At 41.2% G+C, this 16,976-nt stretch overlaps 1 protein-coding gene across 12 annotated transcripts in view; it reads left to right on the top strand.

The window, feature by feature from the left end:
* EPB41L2 (erythrocyte membrane protein band 4.1 like 2) overlaps positions 1 to 16,976 on the top strand; it is a 257,199-nt gene that overhangs the window by 175,328 nt on the left and 64,895 nt on the right. For all 12 annotated transcript variants that reach the window (XM_075063957.1, XM_075063959.1, XM_075063956.1 and 9 more), the window contains one exon: positions 1,268 to 1,310. In XM_075063957.1, the coding sequence (XP_074920058.1) occupies positions 1,268 to 1,310 (43 nt within the window). The remainder of the gene's footprint in view (positions 1 to 1,267; positions 1,311 to 16,976) is intronic.

The raw sequence follows: 16,976 nt of genomic DNA, 5'->3' as shown, positions 1-16,976 counted from the left end.
TCTCTCTCAATTCTCCTCCTCTAGAAATACTTCTGGATGATCAGTCACAGGGTTAAATGCCTAGTTACATCTTCTTCTCTATGCACTCCTTATCCATGGCCCCACAAAGTCACAGGACCTCCCGGTCAACCTCCTCCTTGCCCTGGCTAAAATGGCCATCTACACAACCAGGGAGAGGAGGTTGGCCAATGGAGACTCTTGTGACTATGGGGCTTGTTTCCGGTTCTTAGTCCGTTCACGTATCCGGGCAGAGTTCCTCTGGGCGGCATCCACTGGCTCCCTTGACGCCTGCGAGGAGTAGTGGGCGCTGTCCGGGGTTCTCTGCTCGGTGTCCCTGTCAGGCTCCCTTCTTAAGACTCTCTGACCGCACTCCTGTCCCTGTTCTTTTATTAGCTGTCCGGAATCAGTTGGATTTTTGAGGTCCTGTAGATCCTTCCCTTAGGCTGGGGGTGGATCCTTTAGCATTGGGCGGGCGGAACCCAATAGGTACACCAATTTCAAATTGTAGTAAATTATACAGATTGTACTGGGATGCTTTCTGTTTTGAAGGTGGTACATCCTTTATTAGCTAGGCTCCTAATTCTGAAAAGCAGGCAATTTTCATTTTGGTGCCTAAATATAGATATGGATACTTGTGTTTTGAACATTTTGGCCAGTGCTTGTAATGCCATACTTGGTTCACAATGTAAACCCTTTGAGAAGAGGGCAATATGGAAAAAAAGTAAGCTTTGTGAACAGATCTTTTCCAGCACTTCCTAGTGTTGCCAGAGCTAGTGTTTGGGTGATGTTGAGAGAAGAAAAGACTATTTTTACTTTGTAGAAAATGGGAGAGAAGTATCTTTTATTCAGTAACTTTGTATTGGTTTGCAGGCAGGAGTGAGTAGAAATTACACATAGCAGTCTCCTTTCTGTCAATAAAAGGAATAAATGAAAGGAAATTACTTGGTGATTTGTGAGATATAATTTCCTTCAAAATAGAAGACTATAAAATATCATCTAATTTCCAAAATTATAAGGTCTTGTCTAAGAGAATGAAGTAAAAAGTGTTGCATAATAAGCTGTGGGTGTGTGGGTGGAGGGTGAGGAAAATCAAAGCACAGTTTTTTGATGGAAAGTTACAAGTTAACTCAAATTCTACAGGGTACTTTCAAAATAGAATATCAGAAGAATGTACTATACAAGTATTTATTTTAATTCATGAAATTATATCATACACATTCATTCATCTGAATTATTTCCTTACATACTGATGTTCTTTCTTTTTTAGAACTGGTTAGATTCTTCAAAGGAAATCAAGAGGCAAATTAGAAGTAAGTACTCCTATACTGATGTTAAATTCTTGAACTCAATTTTCTAATACAGAAATATATTTTCTTAAAGTTAAACTTTTAAAAAGAAATCTTGGATATGGCAGGAATGATCGTGATGAAGATTTTTAAAACATGATTTCTACTGACTCTACAGTCCCGTCTACAGATAGTTCCTGAACTATGTGAGTGCACAGTTGTCTACAATGGGTAGTGGTGTCCATGGTATAGCAGATTTTTATTATCAGTGTGGATAGGATTATGCAGACCTGTAAATGTTTTAGGCCTGGATTAAAACATCGCTCACTAGCCTAATTAGTCAACTGTGTTGTGATGACACTGGTAATAAATGTTTTTAACATACAATCCCCTATCATGATGAAGAATTGTGCACTGTTGCAGTTAAATCTTTTGCCTGGTTATTGGATGGGTTTGGACAGTTTACCAGAGATCTAATGTTGTTAGCCTATTTCAAAACTGTAATGATATTTAACTTGCTAATTAACTTTGTAAATTTTATACAGTTACCAATCAGGTAACTCTGGTTTTTGCAGTATTCAGAGTGCTTCCTATCATAATCATAGGAAAATACAAGGGAATCCTAGTTACTTTAGTAATCACATCCTATACTTAGGCAAAGCTTTTCAGTACTAATGCTAAATTTAGAGCTCCCTTCTCCAGCTCACCTGAAATTGCTGTTCTCGGTGGTAACTGTCCTGGTAAATTCAGGAAAACTCTTTGATTTAGGCAGTCATGTATGTATGTTTACCTCTTTGCATGATCTTATTAACCTGACTCCTGTCATCTTGATTTCCATGCTTAATTTAAAGAAGTCACAGAAACAATGATTTAATTATTATAGAAGGATATTGAACTACAGAAAGGTTTTTTCAATATCAGAGCTTTGTTTCTAATTCATTTTTAGACCTGGTGTTTTATGCATTTGTGCCAAATGCAGCCTACCTGATAAACAGAGGAGCAATCATCTCAGAATATGGAATTCTGAGTGAATTTTTCCCAGTTCCCTCATACAATAAAAAGAAAAGGCAATAAAAATATCCCTATTATGAAATATCTGGCCTTTACTGAAATTTAATTAAAATAATTTGAGAAATTTTTAAATGAATAAATTGTTGAAGGAGTTGAAACAAATTAGTGTTAGTAAACTGGAATAGAAGATGAATATAGATTTTCATTGTTGTGTATACTTACAATTTTCTATCCAGTTTATTGCTGACTCTGCTGAGATGTCATGGCGGTCATTAGTACTCCATAATTACTGTACTTGATACCTCCTAAGGTGGTGATCAGGGGTTAATCAGTAAAATGGGTATCTGAACCTTTCCGTGTCTGTTGAATGTTAGTTGTGTTAAAATGCGGTCTTCAGTGACTGCTGGGAGACATTTTATCAGGGCGGCTCTAGCCTTTTTACCGCCCCAAGCACGGCAGGCAGGCCGCCTTTGGTGGCGCACTTGCAGGAGGTCCCCAGTCCCACTGATTCGGCGGCTTGCCTGCGAGAGATCAGCTGGTCCCGCGGCTTCAGCGTACCCGCCGCTGATTCTGCAGGACTGGTGACCTCCCACAGGCAAACCACCTCAGGCTGCCTGACTGCCCTTGCAGGGACCGGCATGGCGCCCCCCGCGGCTTGCTGCCCTACGCATGCACTTGGAGCGCTGGTGTCTGGAGCCACCGCTGCATTTTATGTAACTCATTAAATGAAATGTCTCTTATGAGCATCTTGTATATCAAATATGGTCATTATGATGCTTGCTTATTTATATCAGTCTTTGAAAAACTTTTTTTTTTTTTTTTTTTTTATGTAAACACCCAGGGAGTCTTTAAAGACTCCCAATGCTTTTAGCCACTATTTTCTGGTAGAGGTTTTTTCTTCTTCATGCAAAAGACCACAAATGTATACTTCAGCCTGCTTTGCATCTTGGGGGCAGGACCAGACCAGACCAGACCAGACCAGTCACTGGCAGCAGGGAAAGACCCAACTTCCTGAAATTCCCTCTAGGCTTTTTTTCTGCCCTCACTTGACCTCCTTGCTGCAAAGCTTTTCTGAGGAAAATTCTGAACTTTCACATTTTTAGACTAGCAATCAGTTTTTAAAAAGTGGGTTTCAAATCTGGTTCATATAGACATACAAGGCTTTGGGATTAGATGTTCGCACAATTCCGTTACCAGTGATACAACTAGAAACTTTATGAGAAACTGTGACTATTCAGAGTGTTCAGAAAAGTCCTCTTACAATCCTGACTTCTGACTGGCTCTACAGAAAGGCAGTCATACAACAAGATCAAGCAGTCTGGGAAGTACAACAAGAGAAAATACATCTTTGCAGGTAATAGCTAGAACAAATGCAGGATCAATAACTACACTCTTTTGCTTTAGTTATCTGCAGTTCTCTAACTAGTCCTATCTGGAACTAGAACCCAAACTGGTGCCAGGCTCTGTCAGTTTGGCAGTAAATAAGCTATCTATAGCTTTGATTAAATGAGATCAGTAGAAATTGTCTAGAGAGAGTACCCTGTGGAATTGTGCAAGAATTCCAGGAACAGCTCTGTCCCATTCCCAATCTCAGCAACCAGGCCATGGCATGAATTTAATCATCTGTCAAGTGATTTATTTCTGTTTCGGTTGAAGTTTTACAGGCTGCTCCCTATCCTATTTCTTCTTCCAGCTAGTCTGGGGGACACAGCATAGGGCCCTCTCTGAAATATCTAAATAAGTTCCTAAAAGAAGCTTGCCTTCAAAATATTCTCATTTTACCATCCTCAGACAAAGTTTATGTTCTGCAAAAGGCTGGCAGCCTTTTTCTTTTCTCTTCTTCGAGCATTTTTACATAGGCCCCTGAGGAGAAGCAATAATATTGGCTTTAGGGAAGAAGGCAAATTACGTTTCTCTTCACAGACAATTTTTCTGATCAGGATTCTTTGCAGATAGAAAGCTGACGCAAACACACAGTGATATGGTTACAGAATTCGGTACAAACAAAAACATGTGGTCTTCGGGAAGTCAGCCATAGGCTTGAACTGAAAATGAATACTATTAGGTACAAGGTCTCATCTCAGAAGAATGTTAACACAAGAGGAAGATGGCCATAATGAAAAACATGTGTCACAGAAACAAACATCCAGTTCTTACTGGAACCCATTTTGAATTCTGAAATCGTATGTAGGTACACTTCAGCATTCCAGAGTTCATATGATGCCTACCCAGTAATTTTGAGTATCCCCTCTGCATCTCACCCTATCTCTTCCACTGATAGAGATCTAGCTCTAATGGAGCAGCTCTGTGTCCACCATCAGAGCCTTCCTGCATCTGCTTCAGTCAGAAGGGCTTCTCCAGACATTGCTGCATCTTAGTGCCGCTATCTTTCCCCAGTACCTCAAAGAAAGCATTGACAGGGTGCTTTGAAGGACTACATCCTCCAAGAGATCAAGAAGCCTGGTACCATCAACCAATAAACAGGCTTGGAAAAAAGGGTAGTGTGTCCTCTGAGAAGAGGTGCTCCCTGATATTGTGACAGCATCTTATGTGAGGTCATGAATTCTGGCACTGGTGGTGCCTGTGAAGTTGAGACTGATCCCTACTGATGTACCAAACCCTTCAGTATAGCAACAGCAGTGTCAGGGGACCTTCTTGATTCCACAGTTTGGGGACCACTGGTTTACCATTTTTGCAGAACGTGGATTGGATTTGGATCCAAATTTTTGTATCTGCACAGGGCTCTACCAGTAGAGTAACTGAGGCTTTTCTTCAGAATCAGAGAGTGACTCATATGAGGCATATACTATGGCACAGGATCTCCTATGCCTGTGGATAACAGCCTCTCCAGCAGTATAAGAGACATCTCATCTGGTACCAATGAACCCTCAGTCTGGATCAGACATACCTACAGGTAGAGATCAACTTCTGGTACTGAGGCCAGCATCAGACCCTCTTGCGCCTCCTTGCCCTGTGCTGTCTAGAGGCAAGGCCAAAATGCTTTTTTCAATACCATCATCTCCAGTCTCAACAGTGGTCCTCGTCACTTGAGGGTACCACAGCCCCAGTCGGTAGAGCCCTGCAAATCCACAGATATATGTTTTCATCTGTGGATACAGTTGTACTTTTTACCACAATGGTGCCCAGACTTTTCCTGTTGCTGCCCCCATCCCCTTACCAGTAATGGGAATCTGTCCATTCCCCCGCCTTCATTACTGCATAGTTGGCTCAGCAGAGGAGCTTGGGCTGAAAGCAGAGCTAGGAGCTGAACTGGAGAGCGGGGGAAGAGCTGGGACTGGTCTGGGGGTAAAGAGGGAATGAATGCAGAGCTGGACTGGGGTGGAACAGGGGGCAGAATGGAACTGTGGCTGGGCTGAGGTTGGAGCAGGGCCCGGAGCTAGGCTGGGATCAGTGTCTGGCTGGGTGGTGTTCTCTGTCTGCCCCCACTCTCCCTCCCATGGGGCATGGCCTGAGCCTCCCTGTATGCCTCCTCTGAATGTTCCTTTACATCCTCCTATGGGAGTGCGCCCCACAGTTTTGAGAGCACTGGTTTACCAACTTGGATCAGATGCAGACGAAAATTTTTGAATCCATGCAGGGCTCTACTGGTTGGATGACTCAGGCTGTTCTTCAGAATCAGAGACTTAGTCATGTGTGTCTTGCTCCCAAGATAGGAGGTGTCACTCTTCATCAAGGGGATTTTGTCTTTGGTATCTGGCAGAGGTTCCACGTTGATTGAGGGACCAAAGAGGTTTTGGTCCAATGCCCTACCAATTGTCATATTGGAACCCAGGTGATTTCTTCCCACCACTAGATCTTTCCTGCACCCTTCTACCTCCCGGTTTCCTGGTAGATGCCATGATAGTTTGTTTGAAGAGGCTTGGGAAGTTACCCCTAGTACTGAGTAGGGTGCTGAGCAGGCCCAGCAGGATCTCTTTTGGAGGAGTTATAAGAGGCTCCACTCAACCTGCTTTGTGTTCCTCCTCATCATCGCCCAAAGGGGCAGTGGAATCTTGAGTGTCTTTGCTTCTTCAAAATGAATACAGGGCCTGTCAGGACCTGTTCAAGAGGATTCCTTCGTCCCTGGGTGTACAGGTGGAGGTAATTCAGGAGAGGTCCTACAGGTTGATGGAGATTTGGGGATCAGAAGGGATATAATAAATAGCTCTCCTTATAAATGAGACCATTCTGGAACCCATTAGGATTTCTCACAAAATCCTATCTTCTCTTTGCCGACAGTCAAAAGGACTGAGTGGTTTCCAGTTTTGTATCTTGAACTAGGAATCCTAGCTGGGTAGGTTAAATTTCAGTCTCTGGGACAATGTTCTCAAGTTTGCAGACAGGTTACCAGGAGATGTCAGGCAAGAGGTTCGGGCAGTAGTGGAAGAGGGTAAACTGCTAGCTAGGACCTCTCTCCAGGCTTCATTGCATGGGGCAGACTCTGTAGCTAGGGCTATGGCATTTGTGATAACAATATGTAAGTGTTCATAGCTTCAATCATCAGATTTTCCACAGGAGGTCCTAAAGACTGCTCAGAATCTCCCTTTTGAGGAACAGACCCTCTCTTCTCAGCAGACTGATGGCAAGATTCACAGTCTCAAGGACTTTCGGGCTACATTGAAGTGTTTGGGGATTTACAGTCCACCGCCTAAAAAGAAGCAATTCCTCCCCTCAATCATTCTACTGTTACCAGTCCTTTATGCCTAGGTAGCCTAACCAGTTTAGGAGGAAAGAGGAGAGTCATAGAAGGTGATCACTAGCTCTTCACTTTTCATCTTCAGCAAGCTCATGTAGACAGCCTGGAAATAGCAAGCAGTCTGTTTGACTGTCTTGTCAGATAGCTTACCAGTTTGCTTTATGACAGCTTCTCCTATCCAATTTTTACCCTCCAGGTTATCCCATTTTCTGCATATTTGGACCCACATATTAGCACAGATCAGTGGGTCCTAATGGAGGAATTTGGATACACCCTTCGGTTTGTTAGTATCCCTCCCACCAATCTCTTTTCTCATCCCTCTTCAGGGACCCCTCTCATGGACACGGTAGAATGATCCCCTGCCAGTTTCCCCTCTTCATCTGGAAGAAATTTGGAGTCAAACTTTAGAGTGAAGCAAGGTGGAAGGGTGGAAATTTCAAAGCACTTCTAATACTCAAAGTCCTATTTAAATGTGGATGAGCATAATCGGATTTTCACATTATAGTTTACAGATGTTGAAGACTTGTCCACTGTACTGAAGTAAAGTTTTTCTTTAATGAATTGATACATTGACTGACATTACTTTCTGTTACTAATGTAGAGCAGCAATGGCTTGAGCCCTTCAAATTTTTGTGCTTTCAGAAGTATGTAATAAGGATAGAAATGGTATGAAGTTGCATGAGACTGGGCAGAGCAATGCCAAAAGACATCTCTTCTACTTAGCTATCTACTTCTAGTTTCCACTGGCCGCACATCCTTGGCAAATGCTGAACATTATAAACTTTTATATACAGGTTTGCCCAGACCTGTGTCTGTGATCTCTAACACCAAAGCCGCACCGTTAAAGCAAACATAACAATATTGCAGCTTTCATTTGATGTAGCTCTGGGAGACAGTTAACAGTCAAATTAACAAACGAGGCTAACATCTCTATCTTGCAGTATCATCTAGATCAAGAGTTTTTAACAAAACACTAACGGAGGTGTTATAAGTTTTGTGGCGAACACCTCTATCTGACAGGAAGTTGAGGAAATTTGTACAGTAAGAAAGCAGCATAGACTGAACGCTTTGTTTGTATTTATTAATTATTCCAAACCAGGTGGGATGCTGTCTGGATATTCCAGTAACTTTAAAAATTAGATAACTTTTTAACTCTTTTGGGAGGCAAAGGCTTATTGCTGGAAAGAGTCTTGAAGTCTGAGATTTTGATTGGTAATAGCACATTTATATCCTGAGCTGTTAATGAAAATACTAAAAGGTACTTCACCCTTAATAAACTGGGTTGTTCACAGATTGCTAATACCTGGAAACACATGATTCTGACATATGCTAGAAGAGAAGTTGAAGGGATCTGCAGCCTAATGCAGGAGAACAAGAGGGTTTCTTGGCAAGTAAGATTTTTGTGTGGAACAAACTGAAGCTTACCGCCTTGAAAGTTCTGTGATCTCAAGCCTGCACCAGTGTATGTCTCACCACCCTGCTACTTGTTCTTGACTCAATTTCAGGCTGGGAATTGGTGTAGGAAACATGTTGCTCAAATGCACATTTCTGGTATCAGGGAGGGAAACCAAAGCAGATGACACTGGTGGTTTGGCATCTCTTAAAACCACTACCTTCCCACTCTGTGCACTTGGGCTTGATTCTGCAAGGTGACGAATGCCCAAGTCTCAATCCAACAAAGCATTTAAACATCTTAGGAGAAACTTCCTAACTGTCAGAGTAGTTAAGCACTGGGATAAAGTGCCTAGAGTGATTGTGGAATCTCTGTTGTTGGAGGTTTTTAAGAACAGGTTAGACAAACACTTGTCAGGAATGATCTAGTTATTACTTAGTTCTGCTTTGAGAGCAGGAGACTGGATGACTTCTTGAGGTCCCTTCCAACCCTACAGTTCTCTGATTGTGTGCTTAACTTTAAACCATGAGTAGTCCTATTGAATTCAATGAAATTACTCACATGCTTAATGTTAGGCACACGTTTAAATGTTCTGCTGGTTTGAGGCCAGCGTTCATGGCATCTTGCAGAATCATTCAAGCATTTAAACTGGTAGTGGCAAAATGTATCAGGGATCATCTAGAGAGCTGAGGATGGGAACAAGCAGACAAGTACATATCTGAGTGGCTTCAGCAGCCAGCCCCTTCCCTTCCCCCCCAGCCCCTTCCCTGGCAGTCACAGGAATTTCCTGCAACAGAGGAGGAAATTTGAAAACTTCCCTTCTGCCCTGCTGTTTATCTCTTCCTTCCCCTCTCCCAAAACTCCACTGGCCAATAAGAGGCAAGAGTGAGTGACAGCCTTTGAAACCTGACTTAGCCTTTTCAGGGTCCCCAGAACTTCTGTCCCTTGGTAGTGCTGGGACAGGATTTACATTTACACCCAGTGACTAGATACAGGTTCAGAACTGTAAAAGGGATGAAGGCAATGGAGCTGGGAAGAGCTCCTTTCTTTTGTAGCGTGAAGGGTTGGGGGATAAGAATAGCTGGCTAGGGAACTAAAAATGAATGTATTCATTCGTAAGTGCAGTTTGTGTATGGAAAAATTCTACCTTGGTTCTGTAAGGGTGAATTACAATAGTGTTAGCAGGCATACTGTAATGTAGGCTAATCTCCTTTGCTACTCAGAAATGATGATGGATAGAAAGGGTAATGCCATGATTAATTAGGTGAACTTCCAAATGAAATCAAACATCAGATCAAATTATGTTTACTTCACAAATAAAATCTTAAGTAACACTAGTGTAATATGTAGTCCATGCGTTGGGAATTTTGCAAGATTTTATATTACTTAAAGAGGTGCTGGTATATAAATTTTCAGTTTAAACTCAGCTGTAGCTGATTTTCATTTAACAAGGAGAACTGTATGGCTAAGGGCCTGTGCATCAAGATGTATACAAAGAAATTTTGCTTTATATAACATCTTTCCTATAAACTTTATCTCAAAGTCTTTGTAATGTTAAATGGAGTTGAAATGAATTGGTGTGAAGAGGAAAAGAAGAGTTTAAGAGGTATAGATAAGGAAAACCTCTGCATCTGATAGAAATTCAGATGGAGTGAAAGATAAGGGTAATCAAAGGAAAGGAGAAGTTGCTGAAGAGATGCTTTTTTTCCATCAGCTGTGTTGAGACTGTGAATAGAGAGGGACTGGAGGGGGGGTGGAGGAGAGAGACAGGGTCCGTGAGGTAGGCTGGACTAAGTACATGGAGGGTCTTAAGAACGAGGACTGGATATAGATTGTCTTGACTCCCTAGATCAATTTCAGGGGCAATACATTGCAGAGGAGAAATAATTTCCTTAATTTCGGGTGCCCTTTTTACATGTGCGCCATTCATTTATTTGTTCTTGCCACATTACCAGAAAACTATTAGTTGAGCCGTAAAAATAGCATATACACGAATGCCTTTATTGGGATAAAACACTGATTCTCCAGCATAGATGAGATGAATCATGTTAATTGTGCACTGTTGGTTATTACATTCTTTTCCTTGAAGAATGTGTCTAATGTTGCTTCTGAAGCATTTTTGAGGTAGCAAGTCGGCTAGACAAATTCTTGACATTTCAGTAGGCCATACTATTAAGCACCAATAAACAGAGAGCACTAGTACAGACAAAATTCTAAATATCATTTAAATATCAACATTTTTTTTACCTTGCCCAGCAGTTTATAATGTCAGTATCACAGAATAAAGTTTTATACAGACAATCAAGTTTTTGTATGCTTTTGTCACATTGCTGTATGCATGAGCTAGACTAAGTCAGAAGTACAGAAACAGACTGTACACAAGTAGTTTAATACATTTAGCTTATGTTCAAAGGAAAAACAGTTTCCTATTACCCTTTAAAATATAAGAAGGCCAGCAATTCATACTGTGACCAGTGCGAAATTGTTGATTTGTCAGTTTCAGACAGCTTTATTGAATTTTGTTTGTGGCTGTAATAATAGTCTAAATAGATTGTGGTAATACTGAAGATGTATACACCTGGATTTCCACATATCCCATGGATTCAAACTCCAAGAGCATTTTATGTTTCAGAAGATCAGCTTTCACTTAAAACAAACAAAATTTAGATCTTCTGGTTACGAAGAGCCTTCTAAAAGCTGTGATCTATGCTAGAAAAAAAATCACATGGCTAACAGGAGCCAGCAATAGGTTAAGCGTCAGTTCATCTACACCTGGTTTAACTGCAAGTATAAACCATTAAAAACTGAGTTGAGCATTAAGCAAGTTTTCACTATATTTGAGGGGTTGGGAGCAGATGCTGAACAGTTTTTTTTTTTAGTTTGTTTTTGTTCCCCCCCCACCCCCACCCCGGTCTACAGTTGCCGATAAACCAGGTGCAGATGAACTGGGTGTCAGGAATGGGTTATTAATTTATTTGTGTAGACCAGACCTAAAAGGCAACCAATGGACTCTTCTAATGCTGAGTCTGCAGCTGGAACAGTGAAAGAATACCACCGAGAGATATCAGTTGCCCTGTTCGTCTCAAGAGGGGAACTCTTTCTCTTCTCTTAATAGTTAACTTAGATGTCTAGTAATTATTTATTTTTGTTCACAGAAAATTATTTTCAGAGTAGCAGCCATGTTAGTCTGTATCCGCAAAAAGAACAGGCGTACTTGTGGCTTATGCTCAAATAAATTTGTTAGTCTCTAAGGTGCCACAAGTACGCCTGTTCTTTTTGCAGAAAATTAGTATTTTCATAGCAGGACAATTAAAGTTTTCTTATGATTAAATTCTCTGTACATTCTTCCAGTCCATGTACTTCTGTAGTGTTCTTACCTACCTTTGTTTTTCATTAGCAACTTTTTTTGTTTTAATCAGGTAGTTTTCATGCAGTATTATTGTGAGATTGTACTCACCATTATTGACTTTTCTCGCAAAAAGACATATCAGAAGCCTGGTATATTTGAGCTACAAGTGTATTGCCTCTCTCCATAACTGGAATGAAATGTTTATATTTACTGTTTTATGGGTTCATGCTGATAGATTTTTTCCTTTTCAGAGAATTAAATATTAATTATTTTTAATTGATACCAGTCCCCAGGGAGAGAATAGATCAACCAGTTTCCATCCGTTATGGCTTTCATTCAATAGTGCTACATTAAAATGGCATTCTGATTGTATGTGCATTTGACCCATTAGATATTTTTTCTCCAGTGAACCTTTTGGACTTGATCCTGTCCTGTGTTAGTATATGCATCACTGTAAACACTTCAAAAATCCTTGTTATGCCAAGGATGTTTTGTGAATAGAAATATCTTGTGAGATACAAAGAGCCATGAATTTCAAAAGCAGCTAGTGACTTTGGGTACCCCAGTTTGACACCTCAGAGGCCAAACTTTCAGGAAGTACTGAGAACTCCCTCTGAAAATCTAATTCATAGAAGGTTGTTCAAGTTGGGCATCCAAAAATCGAAGCACCCCATATCATTAGTCACTTTTAAAAATCTTGATAGAAGATTTTAATGTAACGAGAAATTCAAAATTTTGAGAATTTTCATGTTTAGACATTAAACAATGCTTCACTTGGCTTGTAGTTCATAAACTCAAACTCTTCTCCCTTCCAACTGGTAATAGTTTCTTTTTTTTAAAGAGTTCAAGACCATGTTGAAATATTTTTACATATTAATGGTTTCATTCCTTGGTCCACAAAATACTACAAACCTAATAAATGGTATTTATTCTCAGAATAGAAATTAGTTATGAATGAGACAAGGTGGGTACATAAGAATGGCCATAGTGGGTCAAACCAAAGGTCCATATATCCCAGTGTCCTGTCTTCCAGCAGTGGCCAGTGCCAGGTGCTTCAGAGTGAATGAACAGAACAGGTAGTCATCAAGTGATCCAGGTAATATCTTTTATTGGCGTAACTTCTGTTGGTGGAAGGTACAAGCTTTCGAACTACTCAGAGTTCTTCAGGTCTTGGAAGAGAAATCAGTGTGTCTGAGCTAAATACAAGTTGGGACAGATATGTTACCCCTTATGTTAAACTGTTGTAGGAGGGGGGGCAATAAGGATTATAATGTTCTGTAAAAGAGGTTTTGAGTAGGCCATTAAGGGTGAGCAGGTTTTATATATATTGATTATATTTTCATCCTCTGGACAAAAGACCTAAATTCTCATAGATTTCCACCACAACTTCAACTACCACTCATCCATCAAACTCTCTCTCTACAACATTCCCACAAAGTATCAACTCCCTGGATGCCACAGTTAACTTCAACAGTGAAACCCTACAGATGACTATAAGAAATGCATGGATCACCATGCTTACCTCCACAGATCAGCAACCACCCCAGACACACCAAGAAATCTTATCTAGAGCCAAGCACTTAAATACCACAGAATTTGCTATGAAGAGGAAAGTCCAGGATGCACACTTAAAACGACCTTCATTAATTAAGGACATGACTAGAGAAGTAGATTGCATCATGGAAAGGACCACCCAAATGCCCTGGAAGAACCCACTTCAATACAGGGGGCAAAAAAACACTGATACCACATACCTCTGTCACCTACCACCTCACACGAATCCATATGGGGTATCATCAAATAGTTGCAACTAATATTTGATGGGGCCCACATCCTGAAAGAAATCTTTCCCACACCCTTTTCTTCTGGCCGTAAAACAACCCCCCAAACCTTGCCAAGCTAGTCATCAGAAGCAAGCTCTCCATGGACTGGGATGCGCCTACTAAAAGTGGCACCAGACCCTGTCTGAAAAACAGATACAATACCTGAAGACATATCTCCACTGCTACAATAATAAATACTCCCCTATACCACACCTTTCAAGATTCATGGGTCCTACACATACTTATCACATGTGGTGTACCTCATCCAGTGCATCAGATACCCCAATAAAAATTATATGAGTGAAACCAGACAATCACTACGTGATCAAATGAACTCTCACAGAAAATAAGACACAAAACCACCATATCGGCTATGGGTGAACACTTTTCATAAAATGATCACCACATATCTAATCTTTCAGTACTCCTCCTCAAAGGAAACCTGCATACGCACTTCAAAAGATGAACCTGGGAACTTAAATTTATAATGCTGCTAGACACCAGAAACCATGGACTTAAGAGACGTTGGTTTCATAGCTCATTACAACGAACTGACACACATCGGCCAGCTGACCCTTAATGGGGTCTTTTATGTAAACCTCTTTTACATAACAATCTAACCCTTATTACCCAGGCCAGCTCAAGGAACCTCCTACAGCAGTTATGCTTAACTGTCTGTCACAACTTGTATTTAGCTTAGACACTCTGATTTCTTTCCCCAGACCTGAGGCATGTCTACACTACAAACTTTTGCTAACTCAAGTTAGGTTGGCATAAAGCTGCCACAGGTAGTATATTGCTTGCATATGTGCATGCGTGCTTGGCTCCTTACATTGGTGCTGTGCCTGCTCAACACAAGTGCTTGTTTCAATGCACAGTGTGGTGCACAATGGGTAGGTATCCCAGTCTGCTACTCACCACTATCCAGCGCACTGTCTTTTGTGAAGTTTTGGCAATGCATAGTGGGGCAGAAACGAGTTTCACTGGGATGACTAATTGTGAGATAAAGTTCCCATCATGCAGCTTTTTTCACCTCCAAATGCCATCTTTATTCCATAGTTTTCCACATCTATTTTTAAAATCCCACAAACCTGCATGGGCTTGCCACTGTCCAAAAGCATGGAGCCTGCAGAACTCTGCACTATTGTCATGAGTGTTGCAAGCACAGGATGCACGACTCTCTAGTATTTGCAGAGCTGCAGAAAGAGCTGTGGAGAACATGATGGTTTTTTGGGAGGCCAAATTGCTGTAGGACATAGCGAGAACCAATTCAACATAGTTCCTGCACCTGTGCCAACAATCAGGGGTCTTTAGGGTGCTGCCACACTCCCTGGCTTGAAGTTCATTCCATTATGTACAGGTTTTACAGTTTAGTTCAATGGTTCTCAGAACCCCCACTATACAAATTGTCCCAGCATTCCTGATTGTCAGTTGTGTTCACAGAGTGGTTGCAAATGGTGGAGTGCTGCTTTTGGGCACAAGAAATGAGCACTGACTGGTGAGATCGCACTGTCATGCAGGGTTGAGATGACAAGCCGTGTCTGCAGAACTTCTGGATGTGCAAGGCAACCTTCCTAGAACTCTGCACTGAGCTTGCCCCAACCTTTCAGCATCTGGACACCAGAGTGAGAGCTTCACTGACAGAGGGGAAGTGTCGATCACACGGTGGAAATTTGCAATGACAGATTGCTACTGGTCAGTGGGAAATCAATTTGGAGTTGGAAAAATCCAGTGTGCAGGCCATTGTCATGCAAATGTGCAGGGCCATGAATCATCTCCTGCTACACAAGACTGTGACTCTGCAACTTGCAGGATATAATGGATGGATTTGCAAAGATTGGGTTCATGAACCATGGTGAAGTGATAGCACACACATCCCTATTTTGGCACCAGACCATCTTGCCCCAGAGTACTCAGCAGAAAGGACTATTTTTCTATGGTTATGCAAGTGCCGGTGGATCACTGGGGATACTTCACTGACATCAGTGTTGGCTAGTCAGGGAAGGTGCCTGACACTAACATCTTTAAGAACACAGGACTGTTCAAAAGGCTGCAAGCAGGGACTTTCTTTCCTGACTGGTGGATTTACCATTGGCAATGCCAGTAGTGATCCTGGGAGACCCAGCCTACTCCCTTACTCTATGGCTCATGAAGCTGAACATTGGTGACCTTAACAGCACCAAGGAATGATTCAACCCTACTGTTTCGGCAGGTGCAGTGTGGCAGCTGAATGTGCTTTTAATCGTTTGAAGGGGTGGTGACGTTGACTCACAAGACTGGATCTCAGTGAGAAAAATATCCTAGTGATTATAGCTGCCTGCAGTGTCCTGCATAGTATCTGTGAAGCAAAGGGAGAAAAATTGCTTCTGGGTGGAGCGTAAAGGTGGAACATCTGTCTGCTGAGTTTGAACAGCCAGATACAAGGGTTATCAGTGGAGCTCAGCCAGGACCTGTGCGGCTCAGGAAGGCTTTGTAAGAGCATTTTAACAGTGAGCCATAGTAACATGTTGTGGTGTGTTATGCTCTACCCGACCCTGCAGTTTGGGGGCCTATTAGGAATTGTGTGGTGCTTGGTGCAAATTTATGTATAGAACACTGACAATGTATCTATTAATTTTGTGGTGCTTGCTATACGATTGACACTATTTGTAAAAGATCCTCTGAGTTACGTCACAGTGTTCAATAACAACTAAGTGGGTGCCTTCAGTACCACCAGGCATTCAGTAGCATATGTTGGGAACTAATAAAGATTAATTATTTTCCAGACAATATTGTTTTATTGAGTAATGAAAACACTTCAAAAAATTCTATACAAGTTAAAAACAAAAACATTAAAAACTTAATAAATTCCTGGATCAGAGCTTAAGGAAGAGGGTGTGACATTAATGTCCACTTACGTCTTCCAACATGATATGTTACCTTTGTTTTGTCAGCCTAAGTGTTATCTTAACTGTACTCATTCATTACGTAATTATAAATCATTAAAACTATAGCTATCAAAGTGCTTAATCTCACTATTTACAATTACTCATTTTATATTTCAGTGTTATAAGTCAGTATATGAGGGAGAGTTATGGGAAACATGATTCTTTAATGTCAACATTTCCTACCTTTAAACGGTTTTTTTCACTGGAAGTCCAGTTTTATTTGTGAGTTATTACAAAGCAACTTTTTTAGAATTTTTCCTGTGAATTTGCGTTTAGAGTGGTGGCTCGATTTTATGGTCTTAATAGTTGCTTTTAATGATACACCAACTATGTCCACTGAAGGTAGGACAAAGTAATAGGTTTAATCTGCAGCAAGGGAGATTTAAATGAGATTCATAGATTCATAAACTCTAGGACTGGAAGGGACCTCGAGAGGTCATCGAGTCCAGTCCCCTGCCCTCGTGGCAGGACCAAATACTGTCTAGACCATC

The sequence above is a fragment of the Chelonoidis abingdonii genome, chromosome 3 (genome assembly GCF_003597395.2).
Source record: "Chelonoidis abingdonii isolate Lonesome George chromosome 3, CheloAbing_2.0, whole genome shotgun sequence".
Lineage (NCBI taxonomy): Eukaryota > Metazoa > Chordata > Testudines > Testudinidae > Chelonoidis > Chelonoidis abingdonii.
This window is presented reverse-complemented; position numbering and strand designations above follow the sequence as displayed.